The sequence below is a fragment of the Pelmatolapia mariae genome, linkage group LG7 (genome assembly GCF_036321145.2).
Source record: "Pelmatolapia mariae isolate MD_Pm_ZW linkage group LG7, Pm_UMD_F_2, whole genome shotgun sequence".
Lineage (NCBI taxonomy): Eukaryota > Metazoa > Chordata > Actinopteri > Cichliformes > Cichlidae > Pelmatolapia > Pelmatolapia mariae.
In genome coordinates this window covers 60,203,606-60,230,313 of record NC_086233.1, presented here as the reverse complement: position 1 = coordinate 60,230,313, position 26,708 = coordinate 60,203,606, and the positions used below count along the sequence as shown (strand labels likewise).

The following is a 26,708-nucleotide window of genomic DNA, read 5'->3' as shown; positions in this document are numbered from 1 at the left end:
CTGTCAATGAAACAGAAAACAGAAATCTCAGCTGTTTCAAATTAAATCATCTCAATTCCACTGTGACATTAATATAGTGGCTTTTTCTGGCACAATAACTTTGTGAGTTAAGTGTATTGACTTTTTTATGTTGGTGCTGATATTCTGGTTTTAGCTCAGTGAATATAAAAACATCAATATTTGCAACTAAGAGAAAATCAATAAAAATACATTTGTCAACTGAAAATGGTGTTTAAGAACAAAGAAATGACAGAATGGTCATATGGGTGATTCAGCATATCAGTTCAGAAGCAAGATGGCTCACGGTTCAAAACAGCCTTTCTGAGTTTACATGTTCCCTCTGCGCCTGTGTACATTGTCTAATTTGGTTTTAATTAGCCCCTGTGTGTGGATGTAAATTTGAATGATTGTCTCTATGTATGAGTGTTGCAGTGGACTGGCAAACTGTTAAGGGTGTATGGTGCATAGGTGGGACAGGTGGATCAACTGATCATATATTCAAATACGTTTTTACATAAAGTAATAAACTAACTCTTGTTAAAGATAAGTTTTCAAGCTTAGACAAAATGAATGTTCATGGCTGAAACACACACATAAAGAAATTTTATCTCTGACGAATCAAAGATCTCACTAGAGGTCACCATATCATATCTAAAAAAATTCTGAGTGGTAATTTCAGTATTTTTAAAAGTAACCTTATGTCAGTGCAAATGAAACATGACTGTGTTCAGTAAGCAAAAATGCATCAGTTTGATTTTCCTCCACTTTATAGATATTTTAGAAAACATATTTTGAAATTGCGTTTATATTTGATCAGGTGACTTAAAAAAGTGACATAGGCTACATAGAAAGTCCTGCAGGCATGTGTGTGTGTGTGCAACAGCTTGTTCCACACATACTGGCTGATCAGCAAGTGAGCTGAATGTAGCTGGTAGTTTGGTGAAGTATAGGGGAATTTACACTGATAGGGAGGGTTAGTTTCTCAAGTAGCAACATGTCAGCAGTATAAGGGCGATTACCTGGTAGTGTTGGAGCGATGCATCTAAAAAGGATATGAATCTCAAAATGAAACTATTGTGCAATTGTGTTTTAGTTAAGGGAGTGACTTCTAACAAGCCCAAATTGGATGTTGTTTGAACAGGGCTAGCTTTCACATTCAGAACAGGGCCACATCTGTTATTAACATCCAACAGATGCCTAGGGTAATTTCCAGAAAACGGCTTTAAAAAAATAAAATAACTTGCATAAACATTTTTGATTTAATATCAAACAATACAATAAGATCAACAAAGAGGATCGTTGCAAGGAGCAGAATAAAACCGTTAATGGCCATTTCAGCTTCCTGTAATTTGTGTTTGTTTAAGATTATTTCCAGGGACTACGCCATTTCCCTTTAATGCTAAACAACTGTTGCAGCAAATCAATCTAGTATAATACCTACTATTAATTTAGACAAAGACAAAACCACATTAAAAATTGATAATTTAATAGTACAAACAATTAAAAAAAAGGTTTCAATACAAATACTGAAAGTGTAGAAAAACAGTAAAAACTCACAATGCAAATGTTACAAGTCAAGTTTTTTGTAAAAATAAAAAAAAGATTTTAGGCTTACAGCCCCTTTCATGGATGTCATTTGTTAATTCGAACGTGGCTCTGAACATGTGGACTTGCTATCTAAAGTCTGCATGCAGTCTCTGATGCACAGACACAAGACAAACTATGCAGTGTCATGCATCTTCAGAGCTTCTCAGCTCATTAAACAGAACTGCACCGACAGCAAATACCATGTATTCCTTTCACCTCTGTCCCGAGTACAGCGGTGAACCGACGAGGAACAGTGACACAATAATAATCAATGACGGACAGAATGTCATCACTTGAACAAATTTGTAAAGGCTGCCAAGTTCCCACATCTCGAAAAGTCAGTAACTACACCTGCTCCATGACTGTAACGCTTTTTACAGGCATGTAAACAACAAAAGGTTACACAGCCTTAATGTATTGCTTGTATATACACAGCAGAAAAAACACAAAGGCATAATTTTAGTCAAAATCTTTGTACTAAATGTCTTAAATGAAAAAAAATATTCCCTGAGAAGAGACATCTTTCACATTATTAATCTTTTGAGTGAGAGCGCTCCTTGTATTTCTTCTGATACTCGTGGAAGAGGCTGAAGGTCTTGGGAATAGGTCGAGGTCGATTCTTCTGCAGACTTGAACACCATTTACCTATGATGTAATTAATAACCATTAGACAAAAACAGCCCAATTAATAACATTTTTAAAAAGGCAGAATAAGAACTGATGTATGCTTCAGATGTAGTTGCTACCTTTTGGTTTTGTGACAGCTGTAGCAGCGCTCTGTTCTTTTTCTGGCTCATCTGTAAAGACGGTACGCTCTTCTGGAAAGACAGATTCAAAAATTCCTTAAAATAAATTTTGTTACATATTTTTTGATTTGTGTAATGCATTCATTCAATTTGAGAAAATTCTAATTTTAAATATTTAATGCATTGTGCCATTCACTCAAAGGTCAAAGTAAAAACACAGCTCTATAGAACCATTTAAAACTGTTTTAAAGTCTTTCCTCCACTCGTGACCTCATCCTTTGCAAAAAAAAGAAAAAAAAAGAAAAGAAAAAGAAAAAACACAAACAGTACTTTCCAGTTCCCATGTTTACCACCACTCTAATCTGCAAGACACCAGTATCCCACTCCAACTATGCCCCATCGAGGAGCAGAGATGTCATTAGTCTTTTCTGGCTCAATTTATGTTGCATGTCCCTGCTTTATGTAGACACTCCAACAATAATATGATTGGTGCTTTGGAACTTTTAGCTTCATAAATTTGGATCTTTACCAAACAGAATGGGTCTGCACCATCTGGAGAGATCACAGTTTTTACCAAAATAAACCAAAAATCAGCCTTCTGTGACCCATTGTTTTCAATAGATAGTCAATCAACATTATTGTGGGAAATATTAGAATAACGGTACCCCCTCTAATCTCTGGTATTTACCTGAAACGGGATCGGTGGATTCCTTCCTGCCACTGGATCCATCTTTGAGGTCAAAGTTACTGGGTAGAACACTGAACCTCAAGACTATGTGCTCCTGGCGAGGTTTGACATTTCGGCTTTCATTTTTAGAGGAACATCTCTTATTATCAGCGGTGATATCCTTCTTCTCCTCTCCAAGCGCCTTCAGACTCCGGGATTCCTTAGTTTCATCTCGTTTCACCAAGATACCCCCGGCTACAGAGTAAGAACGGTGTTTAAGTTTTTTTTTGTGACTAGCTTTAGTTGGTTGAAAACTTCTCCACCATTTGTCATGAATTAGCTGTTTGACTGAATAATTCCTGTTGTAGACCATGTCACTGGACTTGCTACTCAAAGAGTTGAGATTGACAGTAAGAACTTCTGGAGGCCTCAGGTGTGCTGCCTTAGAACCATCCTTTACAAAACGGGAATGGGCTTTTCTGCTGCCAGTTAAAGCACGCTTGTCTTGTTGAGCTGAGCCAAACAGCACCAGTTCTGCAGTTCTTTTTGAGTCTATATTGAGAGCTTCAGCTTCAACAACAGGCTCCTTTTCACATTTTGAAACACCATCAAGGGCATTTTCTAAATGAAGATCAACAGGTGAGTTGCATTTCTTTGATTCCTTTTGGGGTGGACCAAATTCATCATCCCATTCGAGTCTCTTGTGTTTTCTTTTGATTTTTTTATGCTTGACAGATACTTTAAAGTCACCTTCAGCACAGATTTGAGATTGCTCTTTGGTTTCCAAAGGTGACGCTGGCACATCTAAAGCTTCTTCACAGCTCCTGCCATGATCCAGGATCTGGATGGCAATCTCTGTCTCAGTGCTGCAGAATTTTTCAGTTTCAGCTTTGTCAGTACTGACCGAGGCACCTGACAGACTCAATGCTGTAGACTTTGGTTGTTCTTGTCCACACTTATCGTCAGGGTCAGACATCTTTATGGCAAGATCTGTCTTCTGGCTAAGAATTTCATTTTCACCACTGGAGAGATCTTCATCTTCATCACTTATAAATATAATACTTGAATGACTGGTATTGGCTATTTTGGAGTGGTTCTTAGAATTTTGTTCAGAAGGATTGGGTTGGGTTGGTTGAGGTTGGTCATAATCTTCAGTCAAATCTATGGTTTGACCAAGAAAGCTGCAAAGCTCAGGACCACTAAATGTCACAACTTGATCATCAGTGTTCTCCTTGTCCTTTACTAGATCCTTCCCAAACTGGTTGTTGTGCTTTAGTACAAGTGTTTCGCCATTATCACTGGTCTTGTTGGTCCATTTTCTATACTTTTGTTCTTTCTGGCTGTGGCATTTACAATCATAAGGTGTACTTGATCCTATAGTCATTTCCAACAGCTTTGTAAGACAGCAAAGCGACTGACTTATGCCAATTTCCACCATTTCCAATTTTGATTCCCACGATGTGGACTTTGTATTATCAGGTGTCTCACTCTCCGTGGAACTACTTACGACCTTCTCTGCATCCATACTTTGTGGCATCTCATTTTCCATTTGCTCATGGTAACGTCTGGCTTCTTCTGGAGGCATAACTTGGATTTTCAGGGACAAACATGGGTCACTGGCACCATCTGTCTGATTAGGGGAGGGAGTTTGAATTGAGGGGGGTTTCAGTGTGGTGGCTTCTTTTCCTTCATTTGAATCAACAGGTTCAAAATGTGTTGATGGCAAGACCTTGCTTGGCACTTTACTCACAATTGCAGGATCACTGTTGTTGATGTGCATCTGATCTTTCTGGTCATCACTCTCAAGCAATAAAGTGTGATGTTTCAGAGACAACGGAAAACCAAATTCTTTGTCTATTTCATCCAACTGCTCATTTAGATTTAACCATGATGATTTGTAAGGCGATTCTGAAAATACTTCATTGTCTTTGAGGACATGGTAGCTTTTCATTTGCTCCTCAAAATTGCCATCTACCTGCAACAGTACAACAGAGTTGATTGTTAAATATTTTTGGCAGAAATCTTTAGCTTCTAAAACATTGAAAAAGCCTACCCTGCATGAGTACATTTGTAATGTTTCAAGTTTTCCCTCCCAAAACAGGTCTATAATTTTTTGCGCAGTGTGTAATTCTTTCAAATCGCTGAGCTCTTTCTGATTCTTTTCTGCATCTTTTATCAACTTCCTTAGTGCCAATAATGTCCATGGGGCTGTTGGGAGTGCGGAAAGATCAGAAACGGGTGATGTTAAAAGTGTCTGGATCCCACTTTGGTCTTCAGGAGAATTTTGGCATACTGATTCCTGGGATGGAATTGAATTTTGAACATTAACATCCAGTTCAGGTCGTTTCCCTGTGTTTTGTGTCCCTGACTCTGAAGATGGCCGCGTTTTGTTAATTGCTGTAGTATCTAAAACAAAAGTTTTCTTAGGGTTGTTTAAAGAGTCTCCTGATGGGGAATCACAAGAAGCATGGTCATTGTGAAGCTGACTTTCCAGTGACGGCAGTGGTTGTACAACAGCAACAGCTTTGGTGCCGGTGTTTCCAGGTGATGAGTGAACGGAGCTGTCGTTTAACTGGACTGATGGCAGCATCTCAAAACTGCTTGCTACTGATGACTGTGTCTTGCTGTCAGCAGATTCCGGCAGCAGGGATGAACGAAGCAACAATTCAATTAAGCTACAGCTCTTTTTAGGATGAATGTCATCGTTTTCCTTACTTGGGCTTTTTTCATTTCCTGCAGCAGATTTGTGGAAATCGTTAGGTACACAGGTTTGCTGATGGGGTGTACTTACAGCGTGCTGCCTTCTTGACATTACACTTTGAGTGTTTTGAGGTAAAGACTGTCCAGAATTTCCGGGTAATAACTTGATGGCATTCAAGTTAATATAATTTTTAGGGGTAGCTGAAGTCCCAGGTTGAATATTAGATTGATTAGACAACATCATTGTGGTCGTTCTGACATACTGCTGCCGTCTGTGATTTGAATAGCTGTATGGTGGAGGAGCAGGACAACCATCAGACCCAGGAGTGCATGAATTATTTAAACTATCTGCACTTAATGAGTGCCTGATCACTTTCTGTTGTGTAGAAGTTTTTATCTGACGCGCTCTAGTTTTTGCAGAGTGATTGATATTTTCATACTTTTTATAAAAATTTGAGTTACTGTAGGTGGCAGTCTTGATCCCATTGTTGTGTCTTAATTGGTGCTGAGCCGAGTGTTGCTGACTTTTGTGGCTGGTGCTGGAAAAGTAAGAATTCTGTGCACTTGATGGTGGATATGTTGCAATGTTATTGTTTCCTGAAGTCTGAGAGGTTCCCATATTGTAACTCTGTGAGTTGACAGGAGAGAATCCATGCTGAGTGCTGCTTTGTCTTTGAACCTGATTGTTCGGAACAAGGTACACAGTCTGTTCAGAGCCAGGCATCATAGTGCTGGTACATAAACCACGTTCAGGTGGAAATGAGGTAGTTGGTGTAGTGTACGCTGAAATGGGTTTTGTCAGGTCTCCATTCACATTCTGTTGCATGCCCTGCTGAACACTGACATGCTGGACATTAGTCGCAGTTCTATCCTGTGTTCCTATCATTTGTCTCTCATTAACAACCGGTGACTCTTTCCAATGAGTGGACATGCATTGCTGGGGATATGTAGTGTTTGAGTTCGTCTGGTTAGGTGGACTCTGAGTTGATGAATTCTGATCACAGTCTTGCAGAGTGGGAATCTGAAATCCAGATGCTGGCAAAGATGGGTTTCCACTTTGCTTATTAGCTGATACATTTTGAATATAGTTAAATAACATACCAGAAAAATAACTATTGTTATTGCCTCCACCGGTCTGCTGAGAAGAAACCTCCTGATAAGTTCCTGCAGAAGTCTGCAAATTTGACATTTGTCTGTTAGAATAAGCTCCATTGTGCAAAGGGAAATGTTCAGCGTGTACATTTTGCACTCCTAGGTTTCTTCCTTGATAGTGAATGGTTTGATTTGGAGTCCAAGATTGCAGATTTCTTGTTGCATCATGGGCATGATAAGGAGCAGCTTGCGAGGGCTGAGAGGCTTGTCTAATCTGCTGGTGTTGTCCATTCATCAATGCGCAGGACTGCATCTTCTTCCTCCGTTAAGGTTTGTAGTGGGTTCAAATGGGAGTGATCCTGAAAAGGGATAAAAAAATAAATAAATAAATAAATAAATAAACAAACAAAGAAAAAAAAAATCTATTAACGGCAGTAAATAAATTTAAATTACAAAACTGCACCAGAACCCATATTTACTGCACTTAATGGTTTAAATACATGCCCTCTTCCAAAACTGGCCATTGACAGCTAGAAAAAAATAAATAAATAAATAAAATAAATTTTAAAAAAATAAAATAAAATAAAAATTAAAAAAAAACAACACTTCTCTAACCAATAGAAGCATTGACCAGAAGTACAATAAATAAACAGGATAGTTGTTTGTGCAAACATGGCTGTTTGCACAAACAAGTTTTCTTCCAACCTTTTCTTAAAAAAAAAAAAAAAAAAAAAAAAAAAAAAGCCTTTTAAAATGAAACCCAAACATCAGTTGAAATTAAGGCATTTTAAGGAAAACTACATTAGTTTAAAGATAACGCATTACCAGCGTTATCTGATGCTCACATCAACAGCTACTCTAGATCTCAAAAATGTATTTATAATCTCAAAGTATGTCACAATTCTGCTGAGGGCATTTAAACAATGTTATACAGTATCATTTTTAATCCATCTGATGTTAAGAGTTTCAACTTGAATAAACATGGTGACTGGGTATCAATTTATGGTGAAAGGGACTTGAACCCATGTTCAAGCTAGAGTCTAAAGATATTGATATGAAATGATCTAGAATGTCTTGGTATGCTGAACCATTAAAGAGCTAAGGGGCAGAGTCCAACTCCTGAAAAACAACACCACATATGGGATCCTTGAATGGCTGTTCAGCCATTTAAAAAAAAAAAAAAAAAAAAAAAAAAAAAAAACACAACAGCAAAAAAACACTCCTAATCTGAAGGCCACATGGAGTTTGGAGGTCTATAGCAACTGACTCAGAAACTGTAATGGCTTTCGTGGCTCAGTTACTTGTGTTCCAAAATGCCTACACTTTGTTATAATACCACTAACAGTTGTCTGGAATATTTAGTAGCACAACTGGACTTGCTGTACAGCTGACATCCTATCATGGTGACATGGTGGTGGTGGGGGTTCTTACAAGAGAAGATCCTTCAAATTACTTTTTATAGCGACCAACTAATACAGGACTTTTTTAGGACAGACGATTAAAGAATTGTAGTATCTGATTTTTTTTCCTTCATAAACAGATTTCCCCAAGATTTGTCATTTAATACTCCTTAATACGATAATATCATAGTCACAAAGAGTCATGAATTACTCATTTATGTTTTGCCCGACTGGATCAACCAGTAGTTGCTTGTGGCATTCCAAACAGGTGCTGGCAACAGGGAAGTTAGAGAGAATACCCTTTGGTGGATGAACTTTGCAAGAACTCCTCTCAAATGGTTGAAGTGTGATTTGATATATCAGATCACCACACCTTTTATTTTCACACAAGCAATTCAAATCATAAGCACACACACTTGGATCTCTTCTGATTGGAAAACCACATTCTGCAAGCAGTTAGCGGTAGAACAACCTGCTAGAAGAGAGACCCTAACTTAAACGCACATTGTTCTATATGAGATTGTGTAACGCTATCTGATTGGCTAAAACTGTTGGGGAGGGGCCAGCAAGTTATTGGCTCTCCTCTGTTGGTGCACAGGCATGTCCCAGCCTCTTGACACTCATGTGTAAGACGACCGTCACCCTAGTTTCACATCCCCATTCCTGTATTTAACCCAACCTTGACCCTGGTTTCACATCCATTTCTATACTGACCTTCCCGCTGGTCTGCACAAACAACTTCTAAATATATGCAGGTGTAGCGCAGCCAAGTTTATATAAAAAAAAAAAAAAAAAAAAAAAAAAAAAAAAAAAAAAAACTGTCCACAAGCTCTTCAATCTTTAACAGCATTCCGAGAGCCGCTGAGGACAGCAAGTCCAAATGGACCATGTTCCACACCCCTATTATTAAAGTTGCCACATGAAGCTGCAGCTGCAAGGTGTTTGGGGTCTACCATGGTGGATACAGGAGGTTAAGTTCTATTGGGCTACGTTAGCCTGTGGTACTTTGGAACCAACTGACAGGTGCTGGCAGCCCAAGCAGAACAAGTCTCATGCAGTGGCTGAAGCAAATAATTGAGTATATGAGGAATTCAGTGAGACCGTGGAAAAGCCTTTCGGACCACCTTGAAGCCATTCTGGTAACCTGTCAGGTTACCTTTATAGGGATACTGGTCACCTGCGGTTGTTGTGTTGTTCCCTGTACCAGACAGCTGTTTGAGAGGGTGATAGCGAGGGCTGTGGACCCGGGACCGGACGGCCCGGTGCCCATGATGCCGTTGCTGGAAGTGGAAGCGGCCGAATGGACAGGGGAGTAACACAGGCGGAAGTATGGTGACCTTTTTCAAAGGTCAAGTGGGGAATGTTGGAAATACATCATTTTTAACAGGGCTTTTATTAGTGGCATGTTGTGAAAGCTTATATTAAATAAGTAGTTATAATCATTTTCATACACACATTGCAAATGTGCTCATGAGAGTTGGCACTCAGTCTTTTGAGGGTCATAAACTTCGTTTGGCATGACGGTCCAGACTGATATATTGTGAGAGGTGACTTAGAGTGCAGAAAAGTCAATGCAAACACGCTTACAGACACAGATAACAATTAGACTAATTTCTAGGTCAGAGGTAAGAGACATATTGCTTGCAACTTGCATGCGTGCCTGCTCAGCAAGGTTAGTACAGGATGTACTCAGGATGTTTTAGAGACAAGTTTGAAGAGAACATAACAACAGGAAACACCTGGAGTGTGAGACGGCGGAGACAGTTAAGTGTTATAGAAGTCAAGAGAGTCAATAAAGGAAATGTACCTAACTGTCACTAACTGTAACTGATGCATGTTATGATATCTGCTTACACACGAAGAGGCTGAACTTCGTTATACAAAACAGTGTGATGTGTGCTTCCTAGTTGAGATCCCTGCAGTGAGTGACGCTGTAGACATCTCCCGCGTACGTGTAATCAATAAATCATTGTTTTGACTGGACTTCTCTGGAGTATTGTCTTTTTGTTTTCAACCCAACATGAAAGAATCGGGACAAGTGCTGCTGACTTCAAGTGAGGACATAGTCGGCCGGGAGAAGGAATACCTCGTGGACCTCCTTAATCCCACTTACACCCCTTCTGTAGAGCAAGGAGCATCTGGGGATGAGGGAAACAGCTCACATCACTGGGCGCAAGGTTATTGAAGTAATTAAACAACCTGCTAGCTGGGACCCTAGGGTACATGATATTCAGTCTGAGCTCCTGAAAGTTCCGGTTGTTGCAAGGCTGTCTTGGCTGACAAGCCTCTGCAATGTCACATGAAGATCTGCCTTTGGATTATCCGACTAGGGTGGTAGTCCCCATTTTTAAGGTGGAGTACACCCTTCAGTCCCCCAACTATAAGGGAGAAAGACACTCCTCAGCCTCTCCAGGAAGGTCTATACTATTGTACTGGAAAAGAGAGTTTGTACATTAGTGGAAACCCAAATATAGGAGGAATACAGTTTTCATCCTGGCCGCAGAATGCTGGACCAGTGCTTTATCCTTGAGAATATTCAAGTGCACATGGGAGTTTGCCAGACCCGTCTACATGTAGACTTTGATTTGCATCTCTCAGGGTATCCCTTGGGGAGTGCTGCAGGAATGTGAGATGTCTGGCCCGTTGTTACAAGCCATTCACTCTGCACAACTACAGCAAGGGGCGTTGGACTCCTGGGCTGCCCTTTGTCACTTATTCGGGTCATTATTCCCCCCCCCCCCCCCTTTTTTAATTTTATTTTCTTTAAAATGGACAGAATATCTAGGAGTAGACTACAGAGATTGGGGCTTATCTGCAGTGACACAAGAGTATATCAATCAGCTGCCCTGGAAATGCTTTGGTGTTCCCTCACATAAGATGGAGGAGGTGGCTGGGGAGAGGGATGCCTGGGCTTTCAAGGAAGGAAGAAAGGAAGGAAGGAGATAGTAGACACATGGATCGAGATGGACCTCATATCTTTACCTCCCTAACTCAAAGTATGTTACAGGTTGTATAATAACTGCTCGCTTCATGTATGATAAGACAGTATCTTATCCGGGGCGATCGTGGCTCAAGAGTTGGGAGTTCGCCTTGTAATCGGAAGGTTGCCGGTTCGAGCCCCAGCTTGGACAGTCTCGGTCGTTGTGTCCTTGGGCAAGACACTTCACCCGTTGCCTACTGGTGGTGGTCAGAGGGCCCGGTGGCGCCAGTGTCCGGCAGCCTCGCCTCTGTCAGTGCGCCCCAGGGTGGCTGTGGCTACAATGTAGCTTGCCATCACCAGTGTGTGAATGTGTGCGTAAATGGGTGAATGACTGGATATGTAAAGCGCTTTGGGGTCCTTAGGGACTAGTAAAGCGCTATATAAATACAGGCCATTTACCATTTACCATGACAGTAGTCATTCAACAAGGCCTTGTAAGGTTGGTGAAGAGTGTATTTATTAAAGGGCAAGCACTATGGAATTCCCATTACCAGTGTGGTCATGGGTTTTTGAATGTCCTGCTAAGTGTTTCTGCTGCCTCTTCTCAACCACTGAAAATAACCCACGTTACATGGTTCTGCACACCATCTTGTACAACACATGCATAACCTAGTTTCTAGACACTTCCAACAAAGAATTATGGTTTAAACCTGTTAATAACACACCAAATACATTTTTTTCCTTAAAGTGGTCGTTTACATTTCTCCCTCTGCTGACCTACTGTATGCCATACATGCCAACCCTCCCGATTTTTTCGGGAGAATCCCAAATTTCAGTGGTGGTTGGAAAAGGCCTTAGCGGAACAGACTGGGAGACACTCTGGTTAGAACATCAAACATCGGTTTACTGAGTGCATCACAGACTACATAACTTTCTACACAGACTCCATTGTCCCAGCCCAGACTGTCCATTGTTACCCAAGTAAGACGTTTTAGTGTAGTAAAAATAGGGATGGGTACCAGTGCACCGGTTCTGACATAAACGGTAGTAACCAGACCAAAAAGCAGTGTACATTTCGGTGCTTTTTTTTTTTTTTTTCTTGAGCTGTCATACACTTTGGATTCTAGCCAATCATTTTACCTTTCCAAGAATAGTAGGCGGGCCCAGGTGCATACATTCTTTTAGAGCAGAGCTACAGATTAAAAATGCACAAGGCAAAGCGGTCAAAAGTCTGGCTGTACATCACAGCAAAATAATAATAATAATAATAATAATAATAATAATAATAATAATAATAATAATAACAATAATAATAATAATGGATTGGATTTATATAGTGCTTTTCAAGGCACCCAAAGCGCTTTACAATGCCACTATTCATTCACTCTCACATTCACACACTGGTGGAGGCAAGCTACAGTTGACAGAAGTGAGGTTGCCATACCGCACCATCGGCCCCTCTGGCCAACACCAGTAGGCGGTAGGGTAAAGTGTCTTGCCCAAGGACACAACGACCAGGACAGAGAGCCCGGGGATCGAACCGGCGACCTTCCGGTTACAGATACGCTTCCCAACCCCCTGTTATCAGACCCGGAGTTAGCAACATCCCCCAAGAACCCGAAGAGTAGAGAGTAGAGTCCTGGCCCCTAGCCCTGCCAGTGATGACGGATGATGATGGCAGCAGCAGCCGTTCTTCTCTGGGTGAGTAGCTTAATGTTGTTTGTGTGTAATTTACATTGAGTAGGCTAACCACGTTATTAAATTAATGCACATAAGGTGAACTAGCAAACACCGTCGTAGTTACATGCGGCTGTCTTCTTGTTTGATAGAGATACCATATATGCCCTATAGCTGCAGAAAAGGCTAACATTGTTATCTTTTTACAAAAAACAAAAAAACAAAAAAGAAAAACAGCTAAACATGAGAGGTTTTAGGACAAAGTTTGTGTTTTCCATTGTTTAAGCACCGGTTCCAACCAAAGAAGGTATGTTGTATCGACAGAAAAGGCTAACTTGGTTATCAGTTTGCAGAAAAGAGAGACTGCTAAAAATAAAAACATAAGAGGTTTTTGGACAAAGTTTGTGTTCTCCATTCTTTAGGCACCGGCACCGTTTCAAAAGTACTGGTTTGGCACAGGTATCGGATAAAACCTAAACGATACCCATCCCTAGGTAAAAAGAGGAACTGTCAGAAAAGGACATAACAGGAAATAAACAAAGGTTGAGTTTGGGTGTGATAAAAAAAAAAAAAGAAAGAAAAAAAGAACTGTCTAAGAAAAGTGGGGTAAGAGTAAGACACGGAGGAAGTGGGACAAGCCTGGACATGTCCCCATGTCCAGGCCATAAAGTGGACTGGGTTAAAAACACCACTGCACTTTTAGGAAGGGACAGAGTCGTCTCCTGCTGTGGCCAGTGCCATCCCCTATAACCCCTTTTCCATTAGTACTGTTGATAATAATAGATTGCTTGGTATACATTGGAGTTAGAGAGACTGTAGAGTTTGTGATTATTTGCAACATTATAATATTGCGACTGTTAGGGGGTAAGAATACATATAGAAAAATAGTCTTGGATTATGAACAAAGGGCTAGGGTGCAGGGCAGAAGAACTGCCAACACCCACCCCCAGACAGGAAGCCACAGGTACAAGCCTGGAGGAGGGCAACCCCAGGGTGAACAATAGAGAGAGCAGTGGAAGACTACGGAGGAGGGGTGCCAAAGGGCAGCCCCCCCCCCCACCCCCTTACGCTATAAAGGTGTGTGTGTGTGTGTGTGTGTGTGTGTGTGTGTGTGTGTGTGTGTGTGTGTGTGTGTGTGTGTGTTTGTGTGTGTCATGGGGGTGCGTTTGTGTGACCTCCTGCTCACCAAAGGATCAAAAGCAGGAAGCTTACAGCACAAGAAACAGATCTTTCAGATACTATATATCTACAATAAAACCCCCCTAAGCCTCTCCCAGCACCAAATTGGCTGGAGAGGTGGTCAGAGACAAAGGAATGTCTTTGATCCTACTGCTTGAACCAAGACTTCACAAATTTAAGAAACACAATGACAACATTCAACAATTCGACTCTAACATGAACCCTTGGGGAACATGGTGTTTTTTGCAACCATTTCCCCGTTGCTGGGTTTCAAAAATGGCGGTATTGATTTTCGTGTACGAGACCTTCTCACGACTCATCAAGTGATGCTACTGACCAGCCAATCGGTCACATGCAGTCTGATGACATCACATTTTAGCTGTGGCTGTCACGCAAAGGGTAAACTGATGGCACGACCATAGCTGGATTGGCCATCGGGCATACCGGGTGATTTTTCGTTTTTATGGGCCGATTTTTTGTGACGGTATAAACAATGAGAGGTGGTGGATTGGCCAGATGCTGGTCGATGTGTTAAAATAACTCAGTTGTTTGGTGGTGGCTACGGCGGAGCTTCCACAGAGGCCAGCAGGTGGATGAGGGAAAGGGGAGGCAGGAGGGGAGGCAGGAGGAGAGATCCGAGGCGGCCGCCAGTCCGAGTGTCAGGTGAACTGAACTTCAGGTAAGAAGTTATGACCTGCAGTCTATCTGGGTCAGATATAAACCAAGTTTAGGTGGCGTTTATTTTCGTTGTGCTGACTTTTCACAGTCAGTTACAATAACTCGTACTGCATGCTAGCTAGCATGATGGAGTTTCTATACAGCTGGGTGGGTGCTATGCTGTTACTGATAGTGAACTTTATTTTGTTCATAAGGTTAGTTAGTGGAGTTGCCAACCGTCCCATAAAAAACGGAATCGTCTCGTATTCAGAGAAAATATTACACGTTTTGTATTGAGCTGAAAAGGAACACAGTTTGTCCCGTACTTCAGCTACAATGGAAAAAGACATAAAGCTGGAGTTTACGCTGCACAGCTGCCTCTTCTTCTCTCATTCTCTCCCCCTCCCTCTCCTGTTGCTACATCAATCATGAAACTGATCAGTGATCAGCTGATCGGCTTTTCTCTCTTGTTTGTTTATCGCCCACTTTGCGCCAGAAAGAGGAAACTGGCGGATGTCGCGCTAAACAACAGCAGCACGTTTAAGCTTGATCAGCTGTTGTTAGAATTTATTTAATATTAATTTGACATGAATGAGTTGAAGGGAAGTTATGAACTGTTTCTGAGAGACAACTTACACCAGGATGCTTTTCTAAGTAGCTGACAGCTGGTAACTGTGCAGGGGCGGGTCTAGCAAAGTTTTGCCAGGGGGCCAGGTAGGGCATTAACAGGGAGAGGGGGGCACAAAGAAATACTTTTCTTTCTTATTCTCATTTAAAAATGTCTAGCTTTTATTAAATAATTATCTGAATCTTACAACCAAAGTTTTAATCTGATGTAGCATGTATAGAAATCATACATATACCAACAGGACAGCGTACATCACTGACACCACAGCGTTTGTTTTCATTCAAAGGCTTTATGGCTTTAATACCTGGTGGGCCGCTCTCTAGTCAAAACGCCTGGGCCGATTTTTGTCCCAGTCCAGCCCTGGGCACGACACACAGTTAATTAATCTGAGAATGTGCATTAAAAAAAAAAAAAAAAAAAAAAAAATTATGCCGCTTCTTAATGACAGTATCTAACAATCCCAACCACCACATTCAGTTTGTAATTGGCTAAAAATAAGTTCAACTGTCTTCAGAACATGTCAGAGGCATTATTGACAGTATTTGGCTCTACATATCTGTGTGAGCAGATTTTCTCTCACACGAAGACTGTCCTCAGGCAGCCGTCTGAATGCTGGACACTCGGAGACCTGTGTCTCTGAGTGGGAGACCAGAGATCACATTAACATGTGTATCCCTGTTTTAACCAACATGCCATATTGCCTTATTTTTCTTATCATTGTTGTGAGGGGATCATAAATAGCATTTGGATTTTCTGTTGTACAGTTCATTTGCTGTTATGGAGTTCTTGTTATGGATAAAAAGTGTCTTTTTTTTGTTTCAAAATAGCTGATAACTATTCGCTGATAGCTGCCAACATCTGCGAACAAATATAATTCTATAAAGTGGTTCTATATAGTGTGTAACTGTTAATATAGAGCGTTATTAAATTTATTGCTAATGCAATCATATGGCACATTGATTTCCGAGGAAATTTTAGATGGCACTCATCATCAGAAAGGTTGCCGACCCCTGTACTAATGAAAAAGGGGCTTAATTGTTGCATGCTGGGGCAGCAGGTTGAAGGTTGCAGATCAGACTCAAACTAATCCGCAATGCTAGTAATGTAACCGGGATGGAGCTGGACACCCTTAAGGTGCTGTCGGAGAAGCGGTTGTTGTCCAAAATAAAGACCCACTCCGTGACATGCCAGCCACTCACAGGAGCACGTTCAGTGAAAGACTAAGATTACCCAAAATGCACCAGTGAACGACAAATGAAATCATTCCTACCTGTAGCCATCTCCTTCTGCAATTCCCTCCATCTAATACACAGTGCAGTAGTTACACCCTTTGGACATTCTCTATGGTCAAAATAACAAATTTTTACAGTTTACAGTAAAATGTTAAACATATAGTTATTCCCTGTAATATCTGTATTTATTCATTTATATGTATTTGTATTTATAGAGCTATTGCTTATATTTCATAATTTTAATACATTGAACTAAATTAAATAGTACAGTCTATTAGTGTTCTTATTGTCTTGGAGCATATTAACAATGCTAGAATATAATTGTTATTCACATATCATCTATAAAATCTTCAGCCCACTATCTCATTAGAAATACACAGCACCGGCCAAACATGCCTCTTAATTGCACCAGGTCTTTCCTGGAAAAGCCTCTTCCTGCAAATCTAAGAACCTTACTAATGCTTGCCACAGGTCAATGGCATCCAGCTCTTTAGTGCTCAGGGATCCATTAGCTATGTTGTCAGACCCTGAAAACCATGAATGTGAAGAGTTCTCTGTTCTGCGATAAGAGGGACTGTACAATGTGGTAGCATAGCAACATATCAATTATAGAAATGGAAACCATCTTGTAACAACATGCATTTTTATGCTTTGAAAAAAGATAAGAATGTCTATTCGTGTTTGGACATAATGTTCAATCCAAGGCTTTCGGGTATCCTTATGATTCTTGGTTGCAGTTTTCCATCATATGATGGTGAGGTGCTTTTTTCCAGGTTTCTCAAGCTACAAATATGAAGAGTACCCTTTAAAAGAAGAAATATAAATTTATGTTAAGAAACCTTGAGTTTGTTTGATCCATATACAGCAGCTGTCTGGGATTACATTGATTAAAAATAGTAAAGAAGAGGTTTTATTTTGTTTAATTTAAAGAATGTTTTCCATTTTTAACCTCAATGTGTGGACACTGTTGGTCTTTGGTCACTTCAAACAAAGAGGATCTTTAAATTATTACAGAGGGCTAATTGTACCAATACATTAATTATCATTTGTAACTTTAAGATTTTCATTCATTTTTAAAATAGTAAATGGATTCATTCTCACGTAGCTCGTTTCTAATCCATGCGATACAACATGCCCCATTCAGCTATGATCGATAACTGCAGATATCAGCTGGATCCATCAGAGACCAATTTGGGGTTTGTAGCTTGCTCAAGGATCGTTGGCATGCAGACTGAGGCCATGTCCACACTAATGCGTTTTCGTTTGGAAACGCATCTTTTTCTCTCCGTTTTGGCCTTCCGTCCACACTGAGACGGCGTTTTCGGTCAAGGAAAATGCAGCGTTTTGAAAACGCTTTCCAAAGCGGATACATTTGAAAACGCCGTTTTAGCGTCGCAGTGTGGACAGCGAACCCGGAGCCTTTTCGAAAACAATGACACAATTTAGTCATGTGATGCAGTCATGTGACCAATTAAACTAAGATAGCAGAGAGCATTATACAGCAGTTGTTTTATTTGCTCTCAATTTTGACAGCCCTATTAAAGATTAATATTAGTTTGTACATGCTCCAGAGAGTTTTTCTTCAAATTCTTTAATTCTCAATTGCTTTTGCAACTTTGTACATTACTCGCAGCAACAACTCCACCTCATTGTTAGTCCATTTAAAAAACTCTCTGCTTTTCCTCAACATTTTGCCGTGACGTTTCAAAGAGCCGGAAAGTAAATAAATGGTAGACAGAAATTAGGTAGTTAGAATAGTCTGCATTTCACACGTGTGCAGCACTGCAACGTAAGCATTTTCGGCTGTTCCAATGTGGACGCACAACTCTGTGAAAACGACTGAAAACATTAGTGTGGACGTGGAGCGTTTTCAGACAAAAATGCCTCCTGGCTGCATTTTAATATAGCTGTTGTTGTTTCAGCAAGTTTTAGAACTAAAAAAATCTCAAAAGAAGTCCAGTTGTCTTCTTTTTTTTTCCTCCCCAAGCTCTTACAACAATCACATCTTTGACTCACCATCAGCTGTTAGAACTGCAGAAGCCTTTATAGAGATTGAAAATGTGACGTCATTTCCGGGGTAAAACCGCAAAGGATTGTAGGTACGAGTGGCAAGCGGTACTAGCGCACGCAGGCTTTCACATGAAAACAGTCACACAGCGATAGAAAGAAACACAAAGAATGGCAAGAAGCTGTTGTATTATTAACTGCAATAGCCGGTCGCATGACAGCCACGGGAAGCCGACGGGTAAAGAGATCGGTTTTTCATGCCCTGGGGGACGGGGCTATGGCCCTCCACACCCTCTAGCAGACCGTTACATGGGGAAACCTTTTGTATACAAGCGCGCTGATCCACACAGGTGTGCACACGGGTGTTCACTGTTCATAGACATAAACTACACCTTTCTTAGCTGCTACTTCAAAGCACATTGTGCGCTGTCTGTCCTGAGTGCTGCACAACAACATTCAATATTTAGTATTTACTGCTGTTTACACTTAGCTAGATTGACAGGATGGTGTTGTGTTTAGTATGTTGCTTTGTTTTGTTTTTTTTGCTTGTTTTCTCTCAACAGGTGATCCAGGAGATTTTTTTTTCTTTGTCTTTGTAAGTGCCCTTTCTCACTGTCCCTTTTCCCTTCTGTTTTTCTTTTCCTTCCTCTTTCTTTCTCCCTTTCCTATCCCTCAGTCATGTCTGTCCCATCTGTAACAACTGAAAATAAAATAAATAATAACAACAAAGTTTGATCAAATGGACCAATAAGGCAATGCCATGATGATCCATTTGGCAAAATAAATCCATTTGGTATCCTTGTTGGTCTTCAGACCACAATTCTGACGGCTAAAGAACCAAATGGGACAGACAAAAAAAAAAAAAAAAAAAAAGAGATCGGTTTTTATCGGATTTCGTCGTGGAAGAGAAATTGTTCAAGCCATGTTTCCGAAGTAACAAAGAGCCGACGGATGGCCTGGATTGCAGCCATTCGAAGACCAAATATAACGTCCCAGAACACTCCAGCTCACATGTTAGTCTGCTCCAAGCATTTCCACAAAGGTAAGTCTTCTGTTGTAGTTATCAGCGTGATTGTTTTTAAATGTACTCTTACTTTGATCTGTTATTGTATATTTTACACATGTTGGTATGGGATATTGTATTTGTTTTAAATGTTATATACTTATGTGGTATGTGTATTTTGACTTTTGTTGCCATGATGCCAGGTCTCTCTTGGAAATGAGATTTCTAATCTCAATGAGATTTTTTACCTGGATAAATAAAGGACTAACAAATAATAAAAAATTACGTAATTTATCATAACATAATTGTTGATGTAGGTTACAAATAAGTCTTATATTGATTTGAATTGAATTCGTTGCGCTATGCTGCTTTGTTCACTGTGGCTTTGTGGGCTAATGTTTGTTGTGTTTTGTAGGAAAACCAGCCTACAAAATGCTGGAATGTGATCCAGACTGGGCACCCTCTATCAACCTAGGTCATACCGACTTTAAAGCTGCTACCACAGCGAGATTTGATCGGTTAAGAGGGAGAGCGAGATCAAAACAGCCACGAAAAGTCCTGCATATACAGGTCCTTCTCAAAAAATTAGCATATTGTGATAAAGTTCATTATTTCCTGTAATGTACTGATAAACATTAGACTTTCATATATTTTAGATTCATTACACAAAACTGAAGTAGTTCAAGCCTTTCATTGTTTTAATATTGATGATTTTGGCATACATAACTCATGAAAACCCAAAATTCCTGTCTCAAAAAATTAGCATATCATGAAAAGGTTCTCTAAACGAGCTATTAACCTAACCATCTGAATCAACGAATTAACTCTAAACACCTGCAAAAGATTCCTGAGGCTTTACAAACTCCCAGCCTGGTTCATTACCCAAAACCGCAATCATGGGTAAGACTGCCGACCTGTCTGCTGTCCAGAAGGCCATCATTGACACCCTCAAGCAAGGGGGTAAGACACAGAAGGAAATTCCTGAACGAATAGGCTGTTCCCAGAGTGCTGTATCAAGGCACCTCAGTGGGAAGTCTGTGGGAAGGAAAAAGTGTGGCAGAAAACGCTGCACAATGAGAAGAGGTGACCGGACCCTGAGGAAGATTGTGGAGAAGGACCGATTCCAGACCTTGGGGGACCTGCGGAAGAAGTGGACTGAGTCTGGAGTAGAAACATCCAGAGCCACCGTGTACAGGCATGTGCAGGAAATGGGCTACAGGTGCTGCATTCCCCAGGTCAAGCCACTTTTGAACCAGAAACAGCGGCAGAAGCGCCTGACCTGGGCTACAGAGAAGCAGCACTGGACTGTTGCTCAGTGGTCCAAAGTACTTTTTTCGGATGAAAGCAACTTTTGCATGTCATTCGCAAATCAAGGTGCCAGAGTCTGGAGGAAGACTGGGGAGAGGGAAATGCCAAAATGCCTGAAGTCCAGTGTCAAGTACCCACAGTCAGTGATGGTCTGGGGTGCCATGTCAGCTGCCGGTGTTGGTCCACTGTGTTTTATCAAGGGCAGGGTCAATGCAGCTAGCTATCAGGAGATTTTGGAGCACTTCATGCTTCCATCTGCTGAAAAGCTTTATGGAGATGAAGATTTCATTTTTCAGCACCTGGCACCTGCTCACAGTGCCAGAACCACTGGTAAATGGTTTACTGACCATGGTATTACTGTGCTCAATTGGCCTGCCAACTCTCCTGACCTGAACCCCATAGAGAATCTGTGGGATATTGTGAAGAGAAAGTTGAGAGACGCAAGACCCAACACTCTGGATGAGCTTAAGGCCGCTATCGAAGCATCCTGGGCCTCCATAACACCTCAGCAGTGCCACAGGCTGATTGCCTCCATGCCACGCCGCATTGAAGCAATCATTTCTGCAGAAGGATTCCCGACCAAGTATTGAGTGCATAACTGCACATAATTATTTGAAGGTTGACTTTTTTTGTATTAAAAACACTTTTCTTTCATTGGTCGGATGAAATATGCTAATTTTTTGAGACAGGAATTTTGGGTTTTCATGAGTTATGTCTGCCAAAATCATCAATATTAAAACAATGAAAGGCTTGAACTACAGTTGTGTGTAATGAATCTAAAATATATGAAAGTCTGATGTTTATCAGTACATTACAGGAAATAATGAACTTTATCACAATATGCTAATTTTTTGAGAAGGACCTGTATGTGCCCAAGTGTTGTATTGAAGCAAGCAAGTGATGAATAACTGTTTTCCAGTATGTTGTTTTGAATTTTTTTTTTTGTGCATTGTTGATTTGTTTTTCACCGAAGCAGCTAATAAAGCATAATGAAATACAATTTTGCCTCTTTCTTGTAAGATTCTATAATAGAATATTTATAACTGGCATTATTGTTTCAAAGACAATAAATTGAATGAATTATGAAACACTTATTTTATTTCTATTAGATCTGAAAATGTTGTGTAATACTACAACCTGAAACAACAAATAGATTATCTCCTGTACAGGCCAACGCAAAGAAAAAAAAAATGTAACAACAGCTGTGAAATGGAATAGTCCAAATCACCAAAGTAAACTGGACCTGGGCTTGTTGCAGGGATCTGAAGTTACTAAACACTTTGTGAGTGTATGCACTCACACTTAGGACCATATAATAATAAATATGTGTGTGATGAAAGTTGGGCAGCACGCTAACGTCCTTACTCCACTCTGTATGCTGGTATGGGTCTGACCCTTTCACTCCTTTGATTTTTTTTTCCTCGTACTTTTTTTTGCCTTTTCGTCAAGTCTGTCTTTGTACAGACCTGCCGTGCTCTCCGTTGTTTTGTACATAACTGTTTTTGGACCAAATAAAATGCAAGTAGGGATTAAAACCGCAGAATTAATGATTACCAGTGCTGGAAATGCTAGCGCTTGATGCAGTGTTTTGATTTTGTTGCCACTCGTACCCACAATGCAATTCGTGAAAGTCACATGGTCTGTCAATCTCTATATTGAGAGGTAAAACATTTTTCAAGAACCTCAAAAGAAGTCCAGGAGCCTTCAACTCAAGCACTTACAACTACCATGACTTGGATGACTGAGAGCATACATTGGTTACTAAACAAAACAACTGCTGCACAAATTTTATGTCACAGTATTTTTGCTCCTTCTGTCGGACAACATTTGGAGGTCCTTAACTCTGTGAAGTGTAACAAAACTATGAGAATTAAAACAACTGATAACCAGAGCTTTTAAATCAGGAGTCCTTCAACACAGTACATCACCCACTCACACTGAAGTGCCAAGACACTGATAAGACAGAGATTGTGTGTTCCCAGGAGACGGAGCGAAACAGGTCCCACAACAACCTGCTACATTTCCCAATGGCCCTAAAACCATTAGAACAAAGACAAAGCTAGATGTCGTCAACATTTATTAAAAGATACTTTTTACAATTATTTACTAGTAAATAATACTAGGCAGTGGCTTACATTCTGAAAGGATCCCCCCTTACCACCACTTTTCAATGATACCATCCTCATGAAGTAGCAAAGGTACAGAGGATTGACCAGAGCTGAGTCCACACATATACACTAACAAAAACTGTTCATGATACACGTGGAAGAGAAATCTTCACTTGGACAATATGGGTTCACTGATTCAGGACACTATGCAAATAAAATGCAAACTGAATAGTTTTTACTGCTCTTAGGTTTAATGGTGCTTTTGTTCCATATATTGTGTCTCATGGTGCTCTCAGAACAGATGCATATTAGGAGTGTGTTGAATATTTTAGGAGTAGATACACTTTGTATATCCATGTTGACCTACATCAGTTTTTTGCATTCAAAGTATAATCTAATGTAATATAATAATATCCTTGACCCATTTTATTTGTGTGAATAATATTACAATTTACTAATCTTTAATTAGTTAGTGTGTTTATTTCAAAAGGTATGTACACAGCTCGGTTATACCGCAAGATCATAATTTCATATCTTAAGGTAAAGGTTATTAAAACACAGGAAGATGACACGCATAATACTAATACACTCTTCATTTTAGGTCAAATAGCTGCCTCATGTATTTAATTAATGTTGCATTTATCTCACAACTAAGAGTCTTTTGAACACAAGTATATTAAGGTTTGAGTACCCATCTAAGACAAATACTGTGTGTCTGCGTGTGCTGAGATTGTACAAAGAGTTCCCCACATGCAGCTTTTTTTTGGCTCTGTGCATAGTGAAAGACAGAGAGCACCTGCAAAGTTCAAGGTATTCTCACGTGAAACAGAGGGACTAATTAGCTTGGGATATACAAGTTTGTAGGGTCAAATAGGAGACTGATCAGCAGTGTATTCACATAGGAGGAGGTAAATTTGAAGAGAACTGGAAAGTGCCATTTTCTAAATAGCCAGAGTATGTGAAGGAGTGGAACTCACCAATTGGGTGAGCCTGGTAAACCCTGTTGTCTATGCTTTTGGGTTTATTGAAACTGAATAAGATATCTTCTACAATTTGAAGCTGCAGTTTGAACTTTCCTTACCTAAGCTAATTTACTCGTTTCAGACTACACTGTTAGTCAGAAGGGTCATGTTAGTCTTCAACCAGTTTTTGACCAGTGTGCACATAAATGAACACAGAATTCTTTGTGGTCCATCCTACATCCTGTACTGGGCACTGCTACCATTAGAAAGAAGGCATAGAGTTTGGCAGTACAAACTGAATGGGTTAAAGAAGGCTTTTGTCCCTCTATCCAATAGAATCAAAGAAGCCTAAAATAAGCTGACACATAGCTTTATAAAACTGAAGTCAAAATTTCCAGTGAGAACAATAAAGTATCAATCAAGATCCTTAAAATTATAAAAACACAAGCACACATGGGCACGTTTGTAGAGTTTACAATTGCTAGCTAATTAATTATAACAAATCTGTATGCATAAAGTAGGATTTGGGGTTCTGAACGTGCTTCCTTAAGAGGTAAATAGCCAATTCTAAACAGAGTGTTATTCAGCAGAACAGGAAAAGAGTATTGTTGGTAGTGACCATGTCAAGGCCACAGAACACTCAAGGCCACAGAACACTCAAGCCTTCCCACTCCAAACAACATCACTGTCTACATGCATGAAGGAATGACACTCCTCTCCCGTATATAAGTTGCCTTTATATTTTGACGGTACCTGGAGTATCGGCCTGTATTTACTTGGTATAAGATCAATATAGAAAAAATAATTATGGCAAATCACAGCAAACCTCATCATCAAATGTTCTTGCTCTGTGGTGACTGGTTATCTGAAGAAGTTAGAAAATAATGAATTTTTAGCAGTTAATATCCTGAGAGAGGTAGCTGGGGTTACCTTGTGCAAACACGAATTTTATTTTTAAATGTAATTTTACGAACAACATTTATTTCCCTCCACAGAGCAATAGTGAATGATCAGGGTTTTTCCATCAGTGACCAAAGAGTGGCTCGGAGACCATAAAACATCATTTTCAGACATTGACTGGCTACCAGAGTCCACACTTCGGGATGTGCTGGAGATGTTAGAGCTCGTCCGACACTCCCCTTATTAAAACAAGATCTTAGCGAAACGTTAACGCGACACTGGATGCAGTATACTCAGACAGTTAGCCGACTTTACATAACGCTGCTGAATGTAGCCCTCCAACTAAACTGGCGGCTCTCCCGACACTTAAAAAGTTTGTGCCTTTATTTTCAATGCAAGGCTTACATTTGTGCTTTACTCTTTCTCAACCCTGGAGAACCCATGGGGTCAGATCCGACCCCATTGGTTTTCTAGGGAAACCATGGGGTCAAATTTGACCCCATGGTTAATACAGGGTTAAAATGGTAAAACTCAGTAACATCCGGTTTTAACGCTGATCAGTAACGTCAGATGTTAATATTAAACTTTAATGTAGTCTATTATGCTCATCCACAGCTTCACTCGTGTGCGCAGGCAGCGTACACTACACAACATCTGCACTGTACTTGAGTATTTGAGCAATTGGGAAACTTACTTTTTCACGAATTCTGGCTGAGCCGCAGCGGTTTCAAACAGTCCGCATCCTCTTGGGTAAAACAGCTTCTCTTTGTGGTAGTGGCGTAATTTCATCCATATCACATCTGGGTTTAATAAGGGAAAGTTTTAGTCCTTCTCCTGGGGTTGGTTAAACGCGATGGAGATTCAACTCTATTGTCTCGCGCTAACGCTCTCTGCTTATGAGTGTCGGCGGATCGGAGACGTCATCGAAGGAGGCGGACCCCGACAAACACGTGTGGCTTCACAAAACAGGACCATGACTCATCTTAACCCAGAGGAAGTCCGAATTTTCAAGTTCCCAGTCGGAATTTGAATCTTTCCCACTCGGAAAGTCGATGCAGTCCCAGCAACAGTGCTGTGCCAAACTTGAGATTTTGGAGCCCATACCAAGTAAATACAGGGCCAGTATTATACCCGTACCCATACTTTTAACCTATAAAGGCAGTTTATATAGGGGAGAGCATGATTTTCGTGATTTATGATATATTCAGTAACTTTCCACAATAATTAGTTAATACAACTAAACGCACCTTTCAGCTTTTCATGCATTTTGAAACTCTTTTTTTCTGGAAACCTGAAACCTAAATGTGTCTAAGGGACTGAGCTCTAATTCTCCAGAGAATCTCATTCTTTGAAGCACCACCCAGAGCTCGCGGCCAAAGGGACAAAGCAAATCAATTCAAGAGCTTCTGGGTTAGCTCTTCCTTCACCACATCAGACTGGTGCAGTGTCCACATCACTGCAGAAACTACACAAATCTGTCAATCACCTGCACTCTCCCCTTACGCACACAAGAGCTAAACACACACTGCAGCCACTTGTAGCACACAGATTTGCCTCATGCTCTCCTCAGGGAGAAACAGACAGTTGCTACATCTTGATGCATGCTCAATCATCCAGGTAAAGAAATCCCAAAAAGTTGATTCTGTTCGTCTGGATGTAACATTTTTTCAATGGAAGAAACATTTCATCAGTTTCTTCATCATTATTATGCAAATTGTCCTGACCATTGGTCAACAACCAGTCATCGAAGACCATGGTCTTCGATGACTGGTTGTTGACCAATGGCCAATGACCAGTCGCCATGAGTACAGCTCACAGAAAGTTGGGGAATGGTTGAAATCACATCATTGTAAGATGGTGATTTGCAGCCGTTTAGAGAGTTTTTCCCTTTTCATGTGAATTGCCCTCAGATTTGAGCAGGGAGTCAAGGAGGCC

General features: G+C 40.4%; 1 protein-coding gene across 2 annotated transcripts; it reads right to left on the bottom strand.

The window, feature by feature from the left end:
* Positions 1 to 1,465: 1,465 nt before the first annotated feature.
* On the bottom strand, positions 1,466 to 25,620 carry si:ch211-106e7.2 (uncharacterized). 2 transcript variants are annotated; one of them, XM_063480048.1, is made up of 5 exons: positions 25,468 to 25,620; positions 4,751 to 7,151; positions 3,022 to 4,630; positions 2,334 to 2,405; positions 1,466 to 2,232 (listed from the first exon to the last, which is right to left on the bottom strand). In XM_063480048.1, the coding sequence occupies exons 2-5, from the start codon at positions 7,103 to 7,105 to the stop codon at positions 2,120 to 2,122; spliced, it is 4,149 nt and encodes a 1,382-aa protein (XP_063336118.1). In that variant the 5' UTR covers positions 7,106 to 7,151; positions 25,468 to 25,620; the 3' UTR covers positions 1,466 to 2,119. The 2 variants fall into 2 exon arrangements, with proteins under 2 accessions (XP_063336118.1, XP_063336117.1); XM_063480047.1 differs by having other exon boundaries at positions 3,022 to 7,151.
* Positions 25,621 to 26,708: the final 1,088 nt, after the last annotated feature.